The 20,803-nt window shown below is 39.2% G+C and overlaps 1 protein-coding gene across 2 annotated transcripts in view; it reads left to right on the top strand.

The window, feature by feature from the left end:
• The window catches only part of HACL1 (2-hydroxyacyl-CoA lyase 1), a 35,022-nt gene extending 20,883 nt beyond the window's left edge, over nucleotides 1–14,139 (top strand). For both annotated transcript variants that reach the window (XM_008578547.1, XM_008578548.1), the window contains 8 exons: nucleotides 1,810–1,915; nucleotides 4,214–4,297; nucleotides 5,375–5,476; nucleotides 7,285–7,439; nucleotides 7,870–8,028; nucleotides 9,572–9,679; nucleotides 10,678–10,864; nucleotides 13,264–14,139. In XM_008578547.1, coding sequence (XP_008576769.1) covers nucleotides 1,810–1,915; nucleotides 4,214–4,297; nucleotides 5,375–5,476; nucleotides 7,285–7,439; nucleotides 7,870–8,028; nucleotides 9,572–9,679; nucleotides 10,678–10,864; nucleotides 13,264–13,296 — 934 coding nt within the window. In that variant the 3' untranslated portion in view covers nucleotides 13,297–14,139. The remainder of the gene's footprint in view (nucleotides 1–1,809; nucleotides 1,916–4,213; nucleotides 4,298–5,374; nucleotides 5,477–7,284; nucleotides 7,440–7,869; nucleotides 8,029–9,571; nucleotides 9,680–10,677; nucleotides 10,865–13,263) is intronic.
• Nucleotides 14,140–20,803: the final 6,664 nt, after the last annotated feature.

Genomic DNA, 20,803 nt, shown 5'->3' with positions numbered 1-20,803 from the left:
CAATCCCTCCCTCCCTCCCTCCCTCCCTCCCTTCCCATATCTACCACCATCATGCATTTGGTGTTTTTCATATTCTCATGCATGGAATAAAGTTAATTTGAAGGGTTTTTTAAATGTAATGTTTGCAGCTCAGTCTTTAATTGTTCATTTAATGCTATCTTAGTAGATCATGCCTTTACTTTTTGTTCATATTAGTACACTTTGTATAGTAACCAAATTAATTCGGATTCAATTAATTTTTTAAATAACTAAGGTTGAACTGAAGTTTATTTTTAGTCAAGTTTTAGGAACATAATCTTAACAAAATTAATAGTGTAAAAAGATTGCAAAGGGCTATAAATAATTGAATCAACAATTTTAAGGGTTTTACAATATCAATAAGCAAATCTACCTGACGAATTGCAGTATTTATCTGTTTGTAGAATTGGGTCTCTTAGGACCAATATAGTATATGAAGATGCTTTTTTGAGTATATACTTGAAATGATAACTCAATTTCTTTGAAAAATTGCATTTATCACTGAAGAAGACAAAACAATAAAAACAGACTCTCTATAGCAAAAGATAGGAAAAATGGAAAAAAGATAGAAGCAGAAAAATGAGAAGTAAAAACCAAAACAAAACCCACAGCAATTATGATAATAAACTCTCCTGAAAAAAGGTAGATACTCAGATTGGATTAATAACAGTAACTCTATGTGTTACATCTAAAACAAAATCATACAGCTTAAAAACAAGACTGAGCAAAGATATATTGCGGCAGGCAAAAAGAAAGCAAGGGTAATCATGTTATCAAAGTAAAAATCATTAAAGAGTAGAAGTTATATTGACAAAAATATTAGGATACAAGAGGTCTTCAAAGAGTTCATGGAACTATTTGTATTATCTTTTAATTACATTTTTCCATGAACTTTTTGAAGTACACTTGTATAAAATAAAACTATTAGTAATACACTTGGTATAATTTTTTGGAAAGAAATTCAGGAATATGAATCAATAGTCTTAACAATACATGTTTCTCGGAATCAAAGTAAAGTGTTCATTAAGATGCAAGCATAAAGATGTGAAACTCAGTACTATTAATAGCAAAGAAGATATCCAGCAATTGAGAAAATATTAAATCATGGTATATGTGTTCAGCAAAATATGTAGCCTTTAAAAATTGTGTTTAAGAATTTAATGACAAAGGAAAATGTTTCTGATAAGCAAAAGTGCACAAGACAGTATTATAGCATATGAACTCAACTATGTAAAAATATACTTAAATAGAGAAAAAGGCTAGATGAAAATATGCCAAGATATTAATAATAGTTTATATATTGATAGTATTATGGGGTGATTTTGTTTTTTCTTTATACTTTTTCTGTTTTTTCCAGCTTATGTATAGTGGACTTGCATTAATTTTTCTGTACCATGCTCAGCCAGCGAGCGCACCAGCCATCCCTATATAGGATCTGAACCCGTGGCCTCGGCGCTACCAGCACCGCACTCTCCCGAGTGAGCCACGGGGCCGGCCCTACATTAATTTTTCTAATGACAAAAATGTAAGCAAAGGAAATCGAGTATAGATACAGCTTATGTTAATATTTTACTGCTTATTTCATCTTTTAGATTGCTATTTAAATAGAATGGTTTCATAAGTTATTTTAGTTTGAAAGATCGAATTTACCCTAGAGGCTGATTCTGAAGTCTAATGTAAGCTCCAAATTATTAAGACTTTTCTAAATACTTTAGAAATTTATTTTAGAATAATTCAAATAAGAAATATAGATATACTTTTTGTGTTATATCAGATTTTGTTTTTTAATAGGGCTTTGCAATTTGCTGATGTAATTGTGTTGTTTGGTGCCAGACTAAATTGGATTTTACATTTTGGACTGCCTCCAAGATATCAGCCAGATGTGAAGTTTATCCAGGTACTTAGGAAAGATTTAAAATTAGAGTTATCTACGGTTCATTGTTCTCCCTCTCAGCCATTACCAGCTCTGCTTTTTTCTTGGCTTTTGTAAAGAACAATTTCTCTTTATACAAAAGTAGAATTTTATAAATTGTCTAACATAATTACAGGTACCAAAGTAAGCTGCCTTTTCAAGCCTATGAAACACAATGTGCCACTTTACTTCTAACCAGAAACCCTTTCAAAATCAAGTTTCAAGTAGTTTGAAAGCATAATTTTCCTCTTCTTCACAGTTCAGGTATATTTAAAGGTAGAGAAAAGAGGTTTAAGTAGGATGGTAGATTAGAATGAAACATTCAGCATTGTTAGGGAGTGAGTTTTTCTTTTAGATGCCAAAACTTACTTTCATTCTTTGGTTGGAAATCTCTAAACTATAGTTTACCTATGTTATTAAACAGAGTGTCTGGAATATATTGACCTCTCTTTGATGACTTGTGTATGGTGATAACCCTCTTTATAAGCCAGTTTTCTAAAAGAAAGGAAGAAAGAGTGAGAAAGAAAGAACATTGAGCTTTCAGAAAGAAGGATCAGAACTGTGGTTACTAGAGGGGGTGAGGGGGAAGGGAAGGGAGGTTAGGTAGGAATTGATTAATGGACACAAAGAATGAATGCATACATCGTGTAATGATGAATATGCTAATTTTCATGATTTGATCATATATTGTATGCAAATACCGTTAGTCAGTTCTGTACCCCACAAATATGTACAATCAATTAAGTTCTAATTTTTTTTAAAAAGCCAGTTTTCTACTGGTGGGGAAAATACTACCTACATAGTGACATGCAAAACTGTTATCCCTACCTGGATTGGCCCCATTCCATTTGGTGTCTGGTGACCGAAGCTGCAATTGCTATCTTCTTCCAATCTACCTTTTACTTCTAAAGTTTGCTGTCTTCCCAGTCTACCTTCTTAAGGAGGAGAGAACAGAACTGAGATTACCAGAGGTGGAAAAGGAGAGAGAGGAGAGATTAGCGAGAAATTGGTAAAGAGCCACAAAAAATGATTACACTGTGTAATGCTGAATATACTAATTATCCTCATTTGAGCACACAGGTAGTGATATTCAATGCAGCATTCCACAGATATGTGCAATCCATTATGTTTCTATAAAAAAAGAAAAACAGAAAAAATTCAGTTCCATATGGCTCATTAATGGCAAAGCTGGAATTCGAATCCAGGGTTTTTTTTTGTCTTTTTTCCGTGTCCGGCTACGGATCGCAACCCTCAGTGTTGCCCCCGCACCGGGCCGGGGACCGGCAACGGGATTGCAACCCTCAGCGTCGCCCCCATGCCTCGCTCAGCCAGTGAGCGGGAACCGGTCTGTATGTGGGATCCGAACCCTTGGGCGGGAGTGCCGCCGCGCTTCCCAAGCGGCGCACTATCCAGTGCGCCACCGGGCCGGCCCCAGGAGTCAACTTCTAATAGTCCCATTCCCACCTGAGAACATTGAGAACTAAAACCACAAACAAGCAAGACTGTGGGTTGTACCTGGAAGGTGCTGCCACCTCTTGGTTGCCTCTCCTCATTACAGAATAGAATGCATTCCCTTTGGGGTGGCTAAATTATTCCTCCTTGCAGAAGCTATTTTCACTTGTCCATGGCCATCCAGAAATGGATCTTCTGAGTAAATGGAGAAGAAATCATGCCATGTCCTGGGAGTGGTTCTCAAAATGGTTTCCAGGGCCAGAAGTATCAACACCACCTGGGAAACCTGTTAGAAATGCACATTTCCGGACCCCATCCAGACCTATTGAAATCTGAAACCCTGAGGTGGACTACTACAATCTATAGTTTAACAAGCCCACCAGGTGATTGTGATACATGCTCAACTTTGAAAACTCCTGCTATAGATAGGAATTCCAAATATAATTCAGTAGAACCTTATTATTGATTAGATTCAAAACTATAATTGATCAGGTCAGACGCCTTCCTGTGGCATAATGGAACAATACCAAAATTCCACAGAGTAGATTTTAAAATGAGGGACTATGACAAGGCTCTCTATACTAGCTATGATACTTATATAGTTCTATGGACTTTTATTAAGGAACTTCTTAAATATCAAATTTTCTTTATCGTATACGAAAGCACTTCAAAAAGTTCACTGGAATGATTTGTATTATCTTTCAATTCAATTTTTCCAATGAACTCTTTGAAGTATCCTCATATATACACTTTATTTATTCAGCCTTAAATTGATTTCTTAAAAATTTTTAAGAATAAACGACTTATTCTTCAGCCTTGTCTGTTTTTTAGGTTGATATCTGTGCAGAAGAATTGGGAAATAATGTAAAGCCTGCTGTGACTTTGCTAGGAGACATAAATGCTGTCACTAAGCAGGTAAGAACTTTTGTCTGGGTTTTAGTTTATATGGATTGGTCTTAAGGGAACAGTCAATTCTTGAAAATGTTTTAATCTTGATTTGCTTGGTAATACTATTAATATGAATTTTAAACAAAATTTGTGATGGAAAACTATTCTTAAATATAACTGGAACTTGGTAAATCAACCTTATTGTACATAGTTCATTTTTATGTGAGATAAGCATTTTTGGAAGGCAATTGAAAAAGTTTTTTCAGAAGGCAAACAGTGATTTACTAAATAGGATCCAGCTATCTGAAAAAATAATAAAACTTCCAAAGGAACTGAACTTGCAGCCAAGAAATGGCTAACACACTGGAAGTACCTAACAGTGTTTCTTTAGTTGATAAAAAGCTTTTCACTCGGGCCGGCCCGGTGGCGCACTGCTGCAGTGCGCCGCTTGGGAGCGTGGAGGCGCTCCCGCCGAGGGTTCAGATCCCACATACTGACCGGTTCCCGCTCACTGGCTGAGCAAGGTGCGGGCGCGACACCGAGGGTTGCGATCCCGTTGCCGGACATGAAAAAAGACAAAAAGAAAAAAAAAAAAAAAAGCTTTTCACTCTTCAAACTGTAATCAGTGACTTGCCCAGGGTCTTATTATTTGTACATAGTTTACACATTTCACTGTGACAGGAGATAAAATATAGTGATATTTATCACTTGATTTTGGATAATACAAATTGGTACTGTTATCTTGATTACACAGTGTTAGAGTGCAGTCCTCAAACACGTATTAAATCACGCTGGAGCGTTTAGTCTGTATCATAGGAATCCATAGGTATTTGTTGGCTTTCTGCAAGGTTTCTATAGAGGGAGGAGGTGGTTTTCCTTTTATTGAGAAGGGCCTCAGAGCCCCTGCCTGTGAGGGTTGGAGTAGATAGCATTTCACTCTGTGCTATGGGAATCCCAACAGTTGGCAGAAATCCACACTGGCTGAAACAAAAGCTTATTGGGAATGGTAGAAGAGTACATCACTATTGTCTCCTTTAAGAAGAGATTTTTATGTTAATATGATTAAAGTTTATTTTCAAAAAGGAAAAAAGTTTGTTTTCTTAGCTTTTAGAACAATTTGATAAAAAACTGTGGCAGTACCCTTCAGAGAGCAAGTGGTGGAAGACACTGAGAGAAAAAATGAAGAGAAACGAAGCTGCATCCAAGGTAACACAGGACCCACTGAAACTCAAGAATGCAGTTCTGCCATAACATGACATATACATTTCTAAAAATCACCTCCCTGTGCAAAATCATGTAGAAAAAACTACAGGGCTTATGGGGAAAAGGGGCTAGGGTACAGCTCTCAAAAACTTTGTGAAATGTAAACATAAGATAGGAACCTAATAAAAATGGTAGCAAAGTCTTAAATGGTTAGTGTGTGTGTGTGTGTGTGTGTGTGTACTGCAGTAAATATGGCACTTGGGAAAAGATTGAAATTTCTTGTGGAATTGGGCATCAGAAGGGTTGCAACTTGTGAGTTACTGTGTGGTGGTGGAAGGAGGGTGATCCAATGTTGGACAGAAAGTTGTAATAGTAGATGTGTGTGGCTCATTGTCCTTAGCGTGACTTTGGCACAGAGTATCACAATTAAGTGATCTTTTAGAATCGTAAATCCTGGGGCATATTGGGGCATGTTTTTCTGACTTTAAGATATAGGTCCTTCAAGACATATGATTGTGTTAGATAGTAGTTTCATTAAAATTGAAAATTTGATCCAATGTATAGCCTTTTTCATTTAACTTTTTTATTGGTGCTGAAACTCTTTTACAGCTTTCTCATCTGCACTCACGGCTTTGCCTGATAGCGAATGCTTTGGAAACTGTCTTGATGTTTGAAACGACCAAACCATTTACTACTAGCACTAAAATGAGCCACTTGTACATGATTTGGTGATTTCTGTTTAAATTCTTTGTGTGTATATATAGTGCTTTCTCTCTGACTATGAGAAATGTTGTTCCTGATTTTTTTCACTGTTTTATGTATTCCTATGTATCTTGGTTCAGCTGGGTGCAGTTTTCTGTGTTCACTAGTGTTTCTTGCTGGTGGAATCATGCATAAGCAAATGTGAAATGTGAGTTATTTGGTTCCTTAATATATCAGTCATCTTAGAAGAAATGACTATTTCTCTTATCAGGAGCCAGTCTCAATTCTTTTTCATGTGAATCATATCATAACTAATCCCTTCTTTCCCCTAGGAATCACCTTAGTTTAAGATGGAAGGAACTTGCCTCTCTTCTCTGGTGCAGGAATATAGGAAGGTCCCTCATCCATCTTGGGTGTAATCTCCAACAGAAAAAAGTGGCATAGGTGAACAGACAGTGCTGGGGAAGGATGGGACTGTTGCTGCTAGTGCCCAATGCAGCTTTCTCTCAATTCTAAAAGGAATTTGGCTAGACAAAGGCATTACCTTGCTGTTTTCCCCTTCATTCTGGGACTCTTTAGAATATGGGTGTAGCATATCTCTATTCCTCTGCAGTGTGTGGGAAGAATAACCAGGATTTCAGATGTTTTCTAAAATCCTGAGATTTTTTAGTTTAGGGCCATTTTTTCAGATGAAAATATTCTGAAATAAAAATTTCACTTTTTCAGAGGCAATGTTATCCTAAGTGCTCAAATAAGAATGTTTAGTTTTGTTTAATCCAGTGTTTCCTAGCTGTCTTTACTATAGCACTCCTCAGAGTTTCTCATATGCTAATATACATTGTGGATTTCCACAAGGAGTGATATTCCCCCACTTATTTGTGTCCCAAACTAGGGCTGTGAGACACATGTTCCTTAGCATGTCCCCCAGGACTGTTCACAGGTCAGTTGGCTTCTCACAATGACTGACCATTTTCAGCCGTTTGGGAACCTTGTAACTTGCAGCTGTTGTCTAACTATTTACAAGTAAGTTTGATAGTAACTTATTGACATTGGTTATTTTTATTGTATCCCAATCTAATTTGATTATATTCCCCTCTGTATTGTTTTAGGAATTAGCTTCCAAAAAATCCCTGCCTATGAATTATTACACAGTATTCTACCATGTTCAAGAACAACTACCCAGAGACTGTTTTGTGGTAAGTGAAGGAGCAAATACTATGGACATTGGACGCACTGTGCTTCAAAACTACCTTCCCCGTCACAGGTAAGGCTTCCAAGAAAGCAATTGCAATTAATTACAATGTGTTTAATTGAAACTATAATAATGCAGATTAAGAAAACATTTAAGAATTATAAATGTTCAGTGTATAAGGACATATTTCATTAAAGTATTCTTAGCTGAGGTTTTGTAGAGTTTGTGTACTTGATATGTCCTTGGTATCATGTGATAATTTATATACTCAGTGTTCTAAGCATATATTGATAGTCTTCCAAGTAATCACACATGGTTTTTCTGTCTCATTCTGCTTTGACAGATTAGTTCTTCAGTCTAAAATTTTTATATTAAAGAAGGCGAATGTTTTTATGTTTTTTATTTTTCTATGAACCATGTGGATATGACTAGAAAGTTTGTGCCAACCTGACACTCTGTGACATGCCCCAGAGAGTTTCATTTGAGCTTTGTTCTCCAACAGGCTTGATGCTGGTACTTTTGGAACAATGGGAGTTGGTTTGGGATTTGCTATTGCAGCTGCCGTAGTGGCTAAAGATAGAAACCCTGAGCAACGGGTCATCTGTGTGGAAGGAGACAGTGCATTTGGGTTTTCTGGCATGGAGGTAGAAACCATCTGCAGGTAAAACAGCATCCTGAACCAGAGCATTTCATTCTCCGAAATATGAAAAATTACAGAAGAGACCTATTCACCTAACAAATACTTTCTAAGCATTCAGCATGTGCAAGGTGCCCTGTGCATAGCACTGTGCTATGTCCTGAGGATTCTAGTGTAAATAATCCAGGGTCTTTCTCTTCCAGGACAGTGTGTTTGTGGCCTTCTCATGACATCTGCAAAATCTGTAAAACTGTGGGGAATAGTTTTGAAGTCACTGAAAAAAATGTGTTTTGGCCTGAGAGCAGCTTGTTTTCTGCAGGGAGATAGAGGAGCTTGGTGGTTAAGAGCATGGCCTCTGGAACAGACAGCCTGGATTTAAATATAGGTCTGTCACATTAGATCCAAGTGACTTTGGTTAAGTCACTTAACCAAGCCTCCATCTCCTCTCCTCCAAAATTGGAAGAATAATAATAGGAACAAATGAGATAATCCAGTGAAGTTTCGAGATGACGCTCACTGAATGAGAACCATTCAGATTAGGTTTGTGGTTATGAAGATTCATGGAAAAACTCATCAATTGTAGGTCCTACTACAGAAGTATGGGTTTTTTTCCTTTTCCCAACTATATTTAAACTGTAGTAAAACCATTCTATTCTTAGACAGGGTTCTTATTAGGGCCTTTGGTGAATCATGTTTTGGGGCTTTCAAAGCTTTGATAATATAAAACTTTCAAAATCAGGGTGAAAATATGTGCCTGTTAGAGTGTCTGTATGGACAACCTAGTGATATACACCAAAAAGATGATTTGTGCGGAAGTCAGCAGTCTAGAGAATAATGATTCCCTTCAAGCAGGGATAGCAAAATAGTTACCACACCCTGTTATTTTACAGTATGCAGTTTAGTTTTGTTTTTACCACTTGCCATTAGAAATTATGTCTGTAGAAAATAAAACCCATGTTCTTTTTCAGTTGTTAATAAAGTTTAATCAGCTTTTTAAAAATCTTACCTGTAGTATTTAGCACTTTGTTAGATACTCTTTTTTCCTATTGATTACACCAAGTAAAGTATTTTTAATTAGGGTTGTGGTGGTTTGAGCACAGATTGTGTATACTAGTCTCTTGTGTATCTCCCACAGCACGTAGCAAGGATTGGTAGTGTATGAGGAGCTCAGTAAGTAGAAAGTATTTTTCAAACAGTGCTCCTAGGAACCACCTAAAAGTGGTGCTTCAGAGGGTATTAAGTAGGGAAGGCATTTACTACCATCCAGATTTGTGAAAACCCAGATTTAGAACAGCTAAGTGATCTGCCCAAGATTAATGGTTAAGTAGTGGTAAAACTAGGTCTACCAACCCCCAATCTTGCATTCTTTCTACCATTGCATGATGTTTCTGTTAATGATTTAATATTCTTTATTAGGATAATAAATGTTTAATTTTTAGTCTTCCTCTAATATTACAAAAAACTTAGAGAAAACTTTATTCATTTTTAAGTTAAAATTTCAGCCCAAAGGAGAAAAATTGCTTTAGAATGAAGAATGATTTTCCTCATATTTTGCTCTCTCTTTGAGGTATAACTTGCCGATCATACTCTTGGTGGTGAATAATAATGGAATTTACCAAGGTTTTGATTCAGATACTTGGAAAGAAATATTAAAATTTCAAGATGCTACTACAGTGTAAGTAACCCAGAACAATGTATATATACTTTCTCTCATCTATTTTGATCTCTTTTTTAAAAGTCTGCTGTTTTGGAATGTGCTTACAGGGATTGAGTATCATTTGTGTAGATTGTCAGCCCCTGTAAAGGGCAGGAACCATGTCTTCATGGTTTTTCTTTGCACAAATATCCATGATTAGGTGCTTCAATAAATAGGTTAAGATCAGGGAGCACTGAAGACTCAGATGAGTGTGTATGATGATGTCTGAGCCTTGTTAATGACAAGGCTTATTGCAAAATGCTCCCAGTCCTACTATTCATGTTACACTAGGTAGGAATATGGATGTTTACATATTATTTATGATCTAGAGGTCTTCCTTCCTTTTACCACTTAGCTAAATCTTGGTCATGTGATGACAGATCCAAACTAAGACAGTGTTGTATTTAGCTGTACAACAGCTGTATTTTGTACAGTATGAGATAGAAGTGAATTTGTGGGCCATCCTGGGGGCAGAACAGGGTAGGGTATGTTTATGCCTCACTGACTTCGTTTGTTCTGTTGGTATTTGTTTTGCCATAACCATTCCTCTTTCCCCTTTTTCTTTCGCATTCGTGATAGTTGATAGTGTAGCCTATGCTGTCTAGTACAATAGGTACTAGCCACATGTTGCTCTTTAAATTTAAGTAATTTATTTTAAGTGAAATTAAAAATTCAGTTCCTCATTTTAATTAGTCACATTACAAGTGTTCATAGCAATAGGTGGTTAGTGGCTACTGTATTGGATAGCAGAGATATAAAACATTTCTATCATCACAGGAAGTTCTATTGGACATTGCTATATAAACAAACAAACAAAAAAAAGGAAAATTTAGTGTACTTGCATCTCAGCTTATGTGTTGGAGATAAAAGTAAACCTCTCAGTTCACCGTAAATTTTTTCTTGAAATATTTCAGAGAATGACTTTTTTCTAAAAGCTTTAAGGTTTAAATTTCATTGACTCATGACCTTGTTTTTAGGGCCCCTCCAATGTGTCTTCTGCCAAACTCGCACTATGAGCAGGTCATGACTGCATTTGGTGGCAAAGGGTATTTTGTACAAACACCAGAAGAACTCCAAAAATCCCTGAGGCAGACCCTGGAAGATGTCACTAACCCCTCTCTTATCAACATCATGATTGAGCCACAAGCCACACGGAAGGCCCAGGTAAACGCGGATGCTAAGCTGAAAGAAAGAAATGCATCTGTCCTCCACACCCCTCAAAGAAGTACCTACCAAACAGAACACCCTCCAGTGTCCACAGAAGTCTTTCTAAACTATTTCTGAGTTTGGCAGTTTCATTTGTTTATTCAATGAATATTTATCGAGATACATGTTAGGTTCTAAGAATAGAATGGTGAGCAAAACCAGGCTCAGTCCTCACCTTCATGGAACTTACAGTCCATTAGGGAAGAAGGATAGTCCACTAACCCCACAACTGAATGAACGCATCGTGACGGAGTGAGGTAATTGCTTGGAAGAAAAGGAACCCAGTTCTAAGCAAACCAAGGCATCTGATTTATATTGGGTTACAGGGAAGGATTCTCAGAGGAAGTGACACTTAAACTGAAGGATGACAAGGGACTAACTCAGCAAAGAGGAGAAGGAAGAGATGTGCAGAGGCTCTGTGGCAAGAGGCAGCGTGGCAAGTATGAGGAACTGGAGGAAGGCAGAGTAGCTGGAAGACAGGGAGTGGAGGAAGCCCAGTGGGAGCTAAGGCTGTCATAGGATGTTTGATGCAGTTTCAAACTTAGTTACTTTGACCTCTAAAACAAAACTATAGTGTAGATTACAGCAGTGAAATAAATGTCAGTGTGTGTAGCATGATCCTCTCCCACCCAGATGAAGTTGATTTTTATACTTAATTTTGTACGCTGGTCCTGGGCCTGCCACTTGCCTCCTCTTATATACCTGTCCCTTGTGCTTACACCTTGCGTATTAGCCACTCTTTTCAGGGAAGATATCTTTTTCAAGTACTTTATGCCTTGGTTCTTATACCTATATCCACTGTGGGATCTCTTTCTTTTTTGAACGAGGCAGGGGACGAATGGGTGAACAGACACCTGGATAATCAATGAAATATAAATTAACTAATTTGGAAACTGTAAAATACATAGGATTCTAATGAAATTCTGTTTGTATGGAAACAGACGTCAGAGACTTTGGCATTTACCTCATAGCAGAGAGAAGAGATACTCAAGAAGACTGGTGATAAGGAAGCACAGAAAGACTAGGCCAGTAAGGCGTTGGGTGGGTGGCATTAGCAGGGATTTCTGTGAAGCAAGCAGGCAGACATTTTAAGGTACAGTTAACAACTTTCAGTATACTCTGTACCCCCGTGGGCTTATTGATTGCCTTTTCTTCTTTAAAGCTTTATTTGTTGAAATAATTTTTGCCAGCCAGACACCCAATAGACAGGTTTTAAAATCTCTTGTCATTTTATTAATTTATAACTGGGTATATATTTTCCAGCGACTAGAATGTTAGTTTTGCAACCCAGGATGCCCTCCTCCTGGCATCAGGGCATCACAGTACTAGGGAAACTAAAGCCACTATAAATAGCTTGATGAATACATATAATAAAAATAATTTTGAGACCTGTGTTAGTAAATTGTCCCCTCTCTGCTAGTGAGTTCACCCTTCTAAAGATCTGCTTCCAGTGATCTGCTCTACAACTTCTCTGTGAATTTTATTCAGATATTGCTGGAGAAATATAAGTTCTTATCTTCCTTTTTTATAATTTGATGAGGATTATTCTTTATTTCTTGCATTTATCACTTCAGCTTTATTTATATTCATTCCAGTGGAATTCTACATATATTGTAGTTTCCAAGCTTTTGATTTTTCATTGATTGTCTGTCTGTCCATCTGCCATTTGTCATTGACAGGGTAGGCTGGCTGCTCCCTGCTTTAATACCTAAATCTCTGCAGTAGCCTGTGTCCAGGCTATATGTGTAGGATGATAGGCCTGGAAAAGGCTTCCATGCACAGTTCTTTCTACCCATGTCCTTCTCCAGGAGCTCGGCCTTTTGTGGGCCTCGTTACTTTCCTCTCTCCTTTTGAGTGTGCTTCTGCTTCTTTCAAACTCTAGTTGGGTTTTTTTTTCCCTTTTTGTCTTTTTTCGTGACCGGCAATGGATCGCAACCCTCAGTGTCGCACCCGTACTGGACTGGGACCAGCAACGGGATCGCAACCCTCAGTGTTGCGCCCGCACCTCACTCAGCCAGTGAGCGGCCGGTCTGTATGTGGGATCCGAACCCTCGGCGGGAGCACCGCCGCGCTCCCAAGCGGTGCACTGTAGCAATGCGCCACCGGGCCGGCCCCCAAACTCTAGTTTTTTGTGCCCTGATCAGTCTTAGTGGAAGAGGACCCAGAAAGCCATTATAGGTTGTTTTGTAGGACAAGGTGGCAAGGATCACTAATGGATTTTTAGCAACTCTTTGGGAAAAGCACTAGACCAAAGACAAACCTCATTTTACCACCATTGTGTGGGGCTTTTAGATCAGTGTGGATATAGTTTGAGACAATTATTTCTTTTGACTGAATGTTGTCTTTTCTTTTTCTAGGATTTTCAGTGGCTGACCCGCTCTAATATGTAAATACAGATGCCGGTGGGTGGTATTGAGGAATTTTCTCTTTTCTGCAAGATGGAATTTTATTTGCCACAACAAAATTACTATAATGTTAAAATCATGCAAAGAAAAATAAAAAAAAATTTTTAAATGACATTTTATAGTAAAGGAATTGATTAAAAACAGAAAAAGTTACCAGTATTCTACCTCAGAAATAACCACTTAAAGATAAAAGAAGTGGAAGAGTTTTATTAAACAATAGCAGTGTAACTGCCTAACCACTGAGTTATTCGTCGGTATTCTTTTAAGTAAACTCACTGTGGAAGTACATATCTTTTAAAACATCTTCCAAAGAAAAAAGCTCTAGGAGTTGTCTGATGTAGAGACATGTTCAGTAAGTTGAAGCACTTAGGCTCTTTCTACTTCATATTTTATCTTTTGACCACTTAGTACCTTAGTCTCCCCCAGGGTTTAGTCGGACTTGTCCTATATTTATGAGGTTTTTTTTTTTCCCCACCCTGGAAAGAACTTTTTTTTTTTTTCCTGGTGGCTGGTTGGTCCAGGGATCCCGAACCCGTGATCTTGGTGTTACAAGACTGTGCTTCCTGGAAAGAACTTACTGAGCCAAAGGAGAAGTCACATCATACCCAAACTAATAGTTACAGGGTGTATTTGAATTAACAAGCTTAGTTTATGCATACCGCAGTAAGACCAAAAGAGTTAGCCTTAATATATAAAGAACTCTTATAAATATGAAAAATATTAATGTCTCAGTAGAAAAATAGGAAAAGGGCATGAATGTATAATTCATAGAAAAATACAAATGGTCAACGAAAGTATGAGTATGAATAAATGTGAATATGTAAGTTATACTGAAAATCCTTTTTATTGCCTATTCACTTGGTAAAGAGCTTTTTACATTGTTCTCAGCACAGGTGAGGGTGAAGTGAATGGGGACTCCTATGCTGCTGATGGAAGCTGAAATTGGCACATTTCTGTAGAGTAATTCTAGCAGTGCTTGTATTTGGAATCTTAAAAATGTTCATACCTGAAAACTTTCGATCCAGTGAGCCTCTGTATCTCACTTATCTTAAAGAAATGTATCTTGAAGAAACAATAAATATTTGGTCAAATATTTATATAAAAGGCCATTCAGCATAGTTTTATTTAGGAACAACCCCAGTGTTTAATATTGGGATATTAGTTACATAAATTATGGTCTGTCATCATAAAGTAAAAATTGTGTTAAGTAATATTTATTAATGGAGAAATAATCACAGTATAATATGTGAAAATGGCAAGCTAGAAGTGGAATGGGGCCAAGTAAGCAAATACACCCTACATACATATATAGAGAAAAAAGACAGACACAAAATAAACTGAAATTTTAATACAACTTGATAATGGAATTATAGGTAATTTTTTTTTCTTTTTACAAAGTTTTAAACAATTATGTAATTATCAGAAACATTTTTTAAAAATATTACAAATAGAAAATTATAATTTATTTTCAGAGTCATTCATGTTTATTATCTGCAATTTTATATGAATTGAGCATAGGACTTTATATCAAAACTTGGCTTGTTTGCACTGTCTGTATCAGACTGTCTGCGCTGGCTAGTTAGGTGCAAACCAGGAGATACTTGCAGGGAGCTGTGATTGGCCCCTGACAGGCCCCTGGAAACAGGCCCACTCAGCAGATATTCTTATGTACTTTTAAGTATAAAGTAGCCTGGGCTACACAGGAGAAAGAGAACATGAAAAGGAGCATTCGGACTGGGTAGCTTATGTAGTCTCATCAGTTCTTTGCCTATGGACGCTTTCCTCTGGCAGCCAAATGCAATACAAGACTTTGCCGTAAGGTGGTATAGAGGACTTGATGAATATTTGTGAATTGAACTATATAAATGTTCCTCAATACTAAATATACAACAGTCCCCCCTTATTTGTGGTTTCACTTTCCATGGTTTCAGTTTTCCATGCTCAACTGTGGTTTGAAAATATTAAATGGAAAATTCCAGAAATAAACAATTTATAAGTTTTAAATTGACTACTGTTCTGAGTAACGTGATGAAATCTCACACTGTCTCACACCATCCCACTCCATCCTGCTGGGTACATGAATCATTCCCTTGTCCAATGTATCTGCACTGTGTATGCTACCTGCCCCTTAGTCATTGACATTGTCTGCTCCTTTCTGACATCCAACCATAGATGTTGTCATGGCTTGATGATCCAGGATCGCCCTAGGCAGATGGTCCACCTGCTCATGTATCCTCAGAAGGTCAGTAGTAGCCTACCTTTGTTACCTACCTGCATCACTCACCTCACTTCTCCTCATCGTGTGGCATTTCATCATTTCACATCATCACAAGAAGCGGGGGTAAAGTACAGTAGAGTGTTTTGAGAGAGAGACCACATTTACATTGTTACAATTTTTTTATTAGTTATTGTCATTATCTATTACTATGCCTAATTTATAAATTAAACTTTATCATATGTGTGTATGTATGTATAGAAAAAAACATAGCGTCTCTAGGGTTCGGGACTATTGGCGGTTTTAGCACCCACTAGTCTTGGAACGTACTGCCCGCTGATAAGGGGTGACTGCTGTAATTTGGGAAAAATGCCTCTTTCCTAACCATATTATCTTAAGAGGAAAAAAAAAGTTGAGAAGTTATTAGACTGTCCAGCAGAGGTCAGTCTGAACGTATAAAAACCAAATTAGTCCAGAAGCACTTTTCAGACATTGGAGGGGAGCAGCGCTATGCCTGGGAGATGTGGGTGGCCTCAGCATAAATGTAGGTGACAGGTTTCAAAGAGGCACATGGGGCTCTTGGTCAGTCACTCTCCCATAGTTGGAGGAAGATTCTCATGTTTGCTACATACACCTTCTGACAGTCTCTTTGCTGCCTTTAGATTGTTAAAGCTGAAAAATTGGGAGGCAAAGTTCATTCAGCAGACTTAAAATCCAAGGATCCAGAAAATCCAAGTCCACCTGCAGCTGTCCCTCTTGGACAGACAGATGGTGTCTCAGAAAAAGCTTTGAGTATGTCAAGCCTGAGTTTCTGTCCTGGCTCCACTTTGATAGTTATACAACCTCCCTGAGCCTCACTTTCCTCAGCTCTATAATGGGGGTAATAAAATGCCTGAGTTACAGAGTTGCTGTAGCATATGCTGCTCGTAGAAATGCTTAGCAAGAAACCTGCCACAAAATAGCTCCTTGATAACCATTAGCCCCTCTCCCTTCACTCCCTCTTCACATCTCTGGACCCCAACCCTGACAGAGTAAAGGATCAGGAGAAAGCTGGCTTTACTTCATTGTGGAACCCTCTGGTAAGAAAAGTCCCTGCATCTGTACAGTTACTGTGTGTTTTTGACAGCCAGTCTGTTGCCCCCTGGGGAGCTGGCCATGGTCAACACTTAATTTGGCTGCCTTCTTTCCACACTTCAGCGCAGGGCTGTGTTGTCAGTGTAAACTCAGGAAAAGGCACATTCATTTGGGCCAAACTGAATTAGCCAGGCCAGTCAGCAGCCAGGAAGTCATGTGCTCCTTTCCCAAACTGAAGATAAATTATTTTGAGATTATTCACTGTTTGGTGTTATCTATGCCACAGCTCCCGCCTATTAGAACACATCAGAGAAAATTGGCTGTAGCCTGTTAATGGATCTTCATCAAACCATTTGCCAGTCCTGCTCCTCTGTGTTCTCATTTGTGAGAAGAGTTTTTGAAATCCACTCACAGTTCTCAGCCCTGGCAGCACGTTGAGATCACCTGGGGAGCTTTAAGAATTCCCAGGCCACACCTCAAACCAATTACATCAGAATCTCTGAGGTGGGACTCAGGCATCAGTATTTTTTTAAACTCTCTAGGTATTCCAATGTGCAGCCTAGTTTGAGAACCTGTGAAAGATGATTTCAAAGCTTCCTTCCATCTCTAATTCCAGGGACAGTGACTTTGAAGAGGGTACAGTCTACTTGTAATTTAATTCATTCAAATAGGAATTGTAAGAATGAATATTCCAGCAATTTTATAGTTTTATACTCTTTTTTTGTTTTTCTTTTTTCTTTTTTTTTTTTTTTGTCCTTTTTGAGACTGGCCGCACCGCGCTCAGCCAGTGAGTGCTATGAGCGCATCGGTCATCCCTATATAGGATCCGAACCCGCGGTGGGAGCGCTGCTGTGCTCCCAGCACCGCACTCTCCCGAGTGCGCCATGGGCTCGGCCCTATAGTTTTATACTCTTAAATTCCCTGCTCTCAGTTATGTTCCTCTTTGGCATCTTGGTCACTAAATGTTTATACTCACAATTAATACTTTTTTCCTACATAAATATTTGTTTACTTCTTGTATCTGTTATAATCCCTTGTTTTCACTTCTAAAATATGTTTGTGGCAGGTCTACATTTCACAGAATTTGTGAACATTTCTTTATTACTCAATAATAGAAATTGGCTCCTGAACTCCATTTCCTCAAGGTATTTAAGTGCACACCCTGATGAATTTTTACATATGTATGAGTTCATGTAACTACCAACAAGATTAAGATAAGGAATATTTCCAGCAATTCAGAAAGCACCTCATGCCCTCTCCAGTCAACCCCTCCATCCCCCAGAGGAACCGCTCTTCTGATTTCTACCACCAGAATTGAAACTCAAGTTTCTTTTTTTTTGTGCATTTGGCTGGTGGGTAAGGGGATCTGAGCCCTTAAACTTGGTGTTACTAGTACCACGCTCCCACATCTAACCAACTGGGCTAACCGGACAGCCCTCAAGTCTCTTTTAAGCAAGTCCGTAGTCAGATTCAGGCTCATTCCTCTCCCCTGCCTCCTCCTTCTCTGGGAATCTAATTTGGGGGTGTCTTATTATCATCCGGCCATCAGGGGAGAGGTCTGCTTCAAGCATGGCTGGTTCAATAACCTGTTTATGTGTAACAAACCATCGCAAAACTTAGTGGCTAAACATAAGACATTATGATCTTTCACATTTTTGGGGGGTGACTGGGCTCAGTGGATTCTTCTGCTTAGTTAGCTTGAGGTCTTTTATGCAGCTGCAGTCAGATGGCAGTTGAGCTGGGTTCTAAATGATAGCACTGGGCTGGAAGGTCTGAGTTGCCTTCCTCTCTTTGAGAAAGTAAAAATGAGCTCAGGCTAAGAATGTAAAAAATCTGCCCACCCATTCATTAGGCTGGAATAAGAGATGTGGATAAAGCCAGATGTAAAGTTACAGGAAGAGATTTTTCATCCATGGGCACGCTTCAGCTGTAAATGGCTAACAACTGCCTTTCTTATTCACTGAGAAACTTTGTTTTCTAAAATCATAGATTTTCAGAAACTTTGATCAATAAGAATGACATGCCCTGCTTTTGCCTGGAGGGGCTAAGTAACCTTGACACAGAAACAACCTTAGTTTGCAACTCGAATGCAGAGGTTTCTGGATACAGCATTCTCCATCTATCATAGCTTTCTAATATCCAAGGAAACAGGACCCTGGAGACCCCTTCACAGTCCAGACCTGATGCTGAACCCTTTACACAGAGCCTGCTTTGCTTTAAGCCTAATAAACACTTGGATTCAGTACTAAAAATCACTGAACTGTGTAGTCTAAAATGGGGACTTCTATGTACGTGAATTTATGGTCTGTTGGATATGGCATTTCACTTTTAAAAAATGATAGACATTGTAAGACTTGGAATGCTGTGTACAGCTTTGAATCTGTTGGCATTTCCCAGGCCCACCCTGCACAGTATTGTCTTATTCCCATTACATAGCTCCTGGCGGATCTCCAGTGCTCCAGTTTGTAACTGGGCTAGGATACTAAGGTTTCCTTATCCCCCGCATCTCCCTTCTTCTTTCTGCACCCCTCTCGTCCTTCTTGAGCCCCCTCCTCCTCTACATAATGTACGTATATTCTCTAAAGGCTTTGCGTGAAAATTATTTGGCTCTTATTGTCACTTCGCACTGATTTTCCCTGATGACCTCAATTTGTGAAACAGCATTTCAGTTCAAAAACAAACAGAAAAACTGCTTCATTTACATTCCACCTAAATTCCACCTTCTTCCAAGTCCATACTGCCTCCACTTACCCTTTGCTTGCTGAGCTGCCCAGGGCTCTGCTGGGGTGCAGTCTCCCTCATTGCAGTGGGTCAGTAAACCTGACTTTGTCAGACTGCTGGTGGTGTTCCTGCCAGTCTTAAGCTGATTAGTCTAGGACAACTCTGGCACCTCAGTACTCCTCCATGTGGTCTCTCCACGCATGGCGTCTCCCCCCACATCCAGAGCCTTTCCTCAGGGTTTCTCTCTCCAGCAGGGTAAGTGTCTTCCATGAGGGCAAAAGTAAAAGCTGCCAGACTTTCCTAAGGCTTAGGCCTGGAACTGTCAGTGTTAATTCTGCTGCATTCTATTGGTTACAGTGAGTGCTGGGGCCAACCCGGATTCAGTGTGGGAAGGGACTACACCAGGATGTGACCATTGGGAGGTGTAGCTCATTGGGGGCCATCTTTGGAGAACAGCTACCACAGCTATCCTCTTTCCTCATGGCATTCCCATCCTGCTGAAGCTCTACCTGCCTTGGGTTTCATCTTCAGGCCCTGCTAATCATCTAATGGCATCCACTCTTTGCAGATAGGGCTCTTCCAGTTTGCCATCTGCTCAGCCCCTTCCACATCTTTCTGGGGACATGGGGAATTTCTGGAAGCATTCTGAACACTATACTGGGATGCACAGGTCTCTGCAGGTCTCTCTCCAGCCCATCTGCCTGACTTTTCCCTCAGACATTGTAATTCTAACACTGGATGCCATGTTGGACATGGCTTCTCTTTGAAGGCCACACCCTGGGAAGTCAGGCAATGGCCTCTTCTGCTCAGGGATCCCCCAAACATGACTGTCTCTACCCACTCCCCGAGACAGTGAATACCACTGACTCAAGGAGTGGGCTTTGGAAACAAGAAAAAACTGTGGAAGCAAAAATGGCTAATATTCTGCTTTAGGTAGCTATCAGTGTTGATTATCGGCATTGTTTTGATCTAAATTTGAGGCAAAAATGATTATCAAATTTGCACAGCCCTTAAGAGATTTTACACACATAATTTTATTTCATCTTCACAGAAGCCTTTTGAAAGGAACGATTATTAGGGGAGCAAGATGGCGACGGGTCTGGAGTGAGCGTGCCAGAGGACAGAGAGAGCCTGTGAAGTGTGCGCTGTGCTGCCAGAGTACTATTTGCATTTCCAAGAGCAACAAAAAACAAATAAATCACTGATCAACTAATCTACAACGAAAAAAAGCAACTACACTCTCGAGGTTTTAGGGCCGATGCAAAAGAAGATTCCTGAGAGAGCCGCAACCGCGCCAGGAGACCGAGCAGCCCAAGGCAACAAAGGCCAGGAAAGACAGCAGCGGCGACGCAGAGACGGAGAGGAAGGCGCCGGACTGGCCCAGCTCTGGGAGCTCTGTGAGTGACCCCCAGCCCAGCCCTGCTTGGGGGGCAAAGGCCCGCCCGGCCCCCGCTTACCATACTAGGCTAGGCGCCTTCAGCA

This window comes from Galeopterus variegatus, unplaced genomic scaffold (genome assembly GCF_000696425.1).
Source record: "Galeopterus variegatus unplaced genomic scaffold, G_variegatus-3.0.2 Scaffold1716, whole genome shotgun sequence".
NCBI lineage: Eukaryota > Metazoa > Chordata > Mammalia > Dermoptera > Cynocephalidae > Galeopterus > Galeopterus variegatus.
This window is presented reverse-complemented; position numbering and strand designations above follow the sequence as displayed.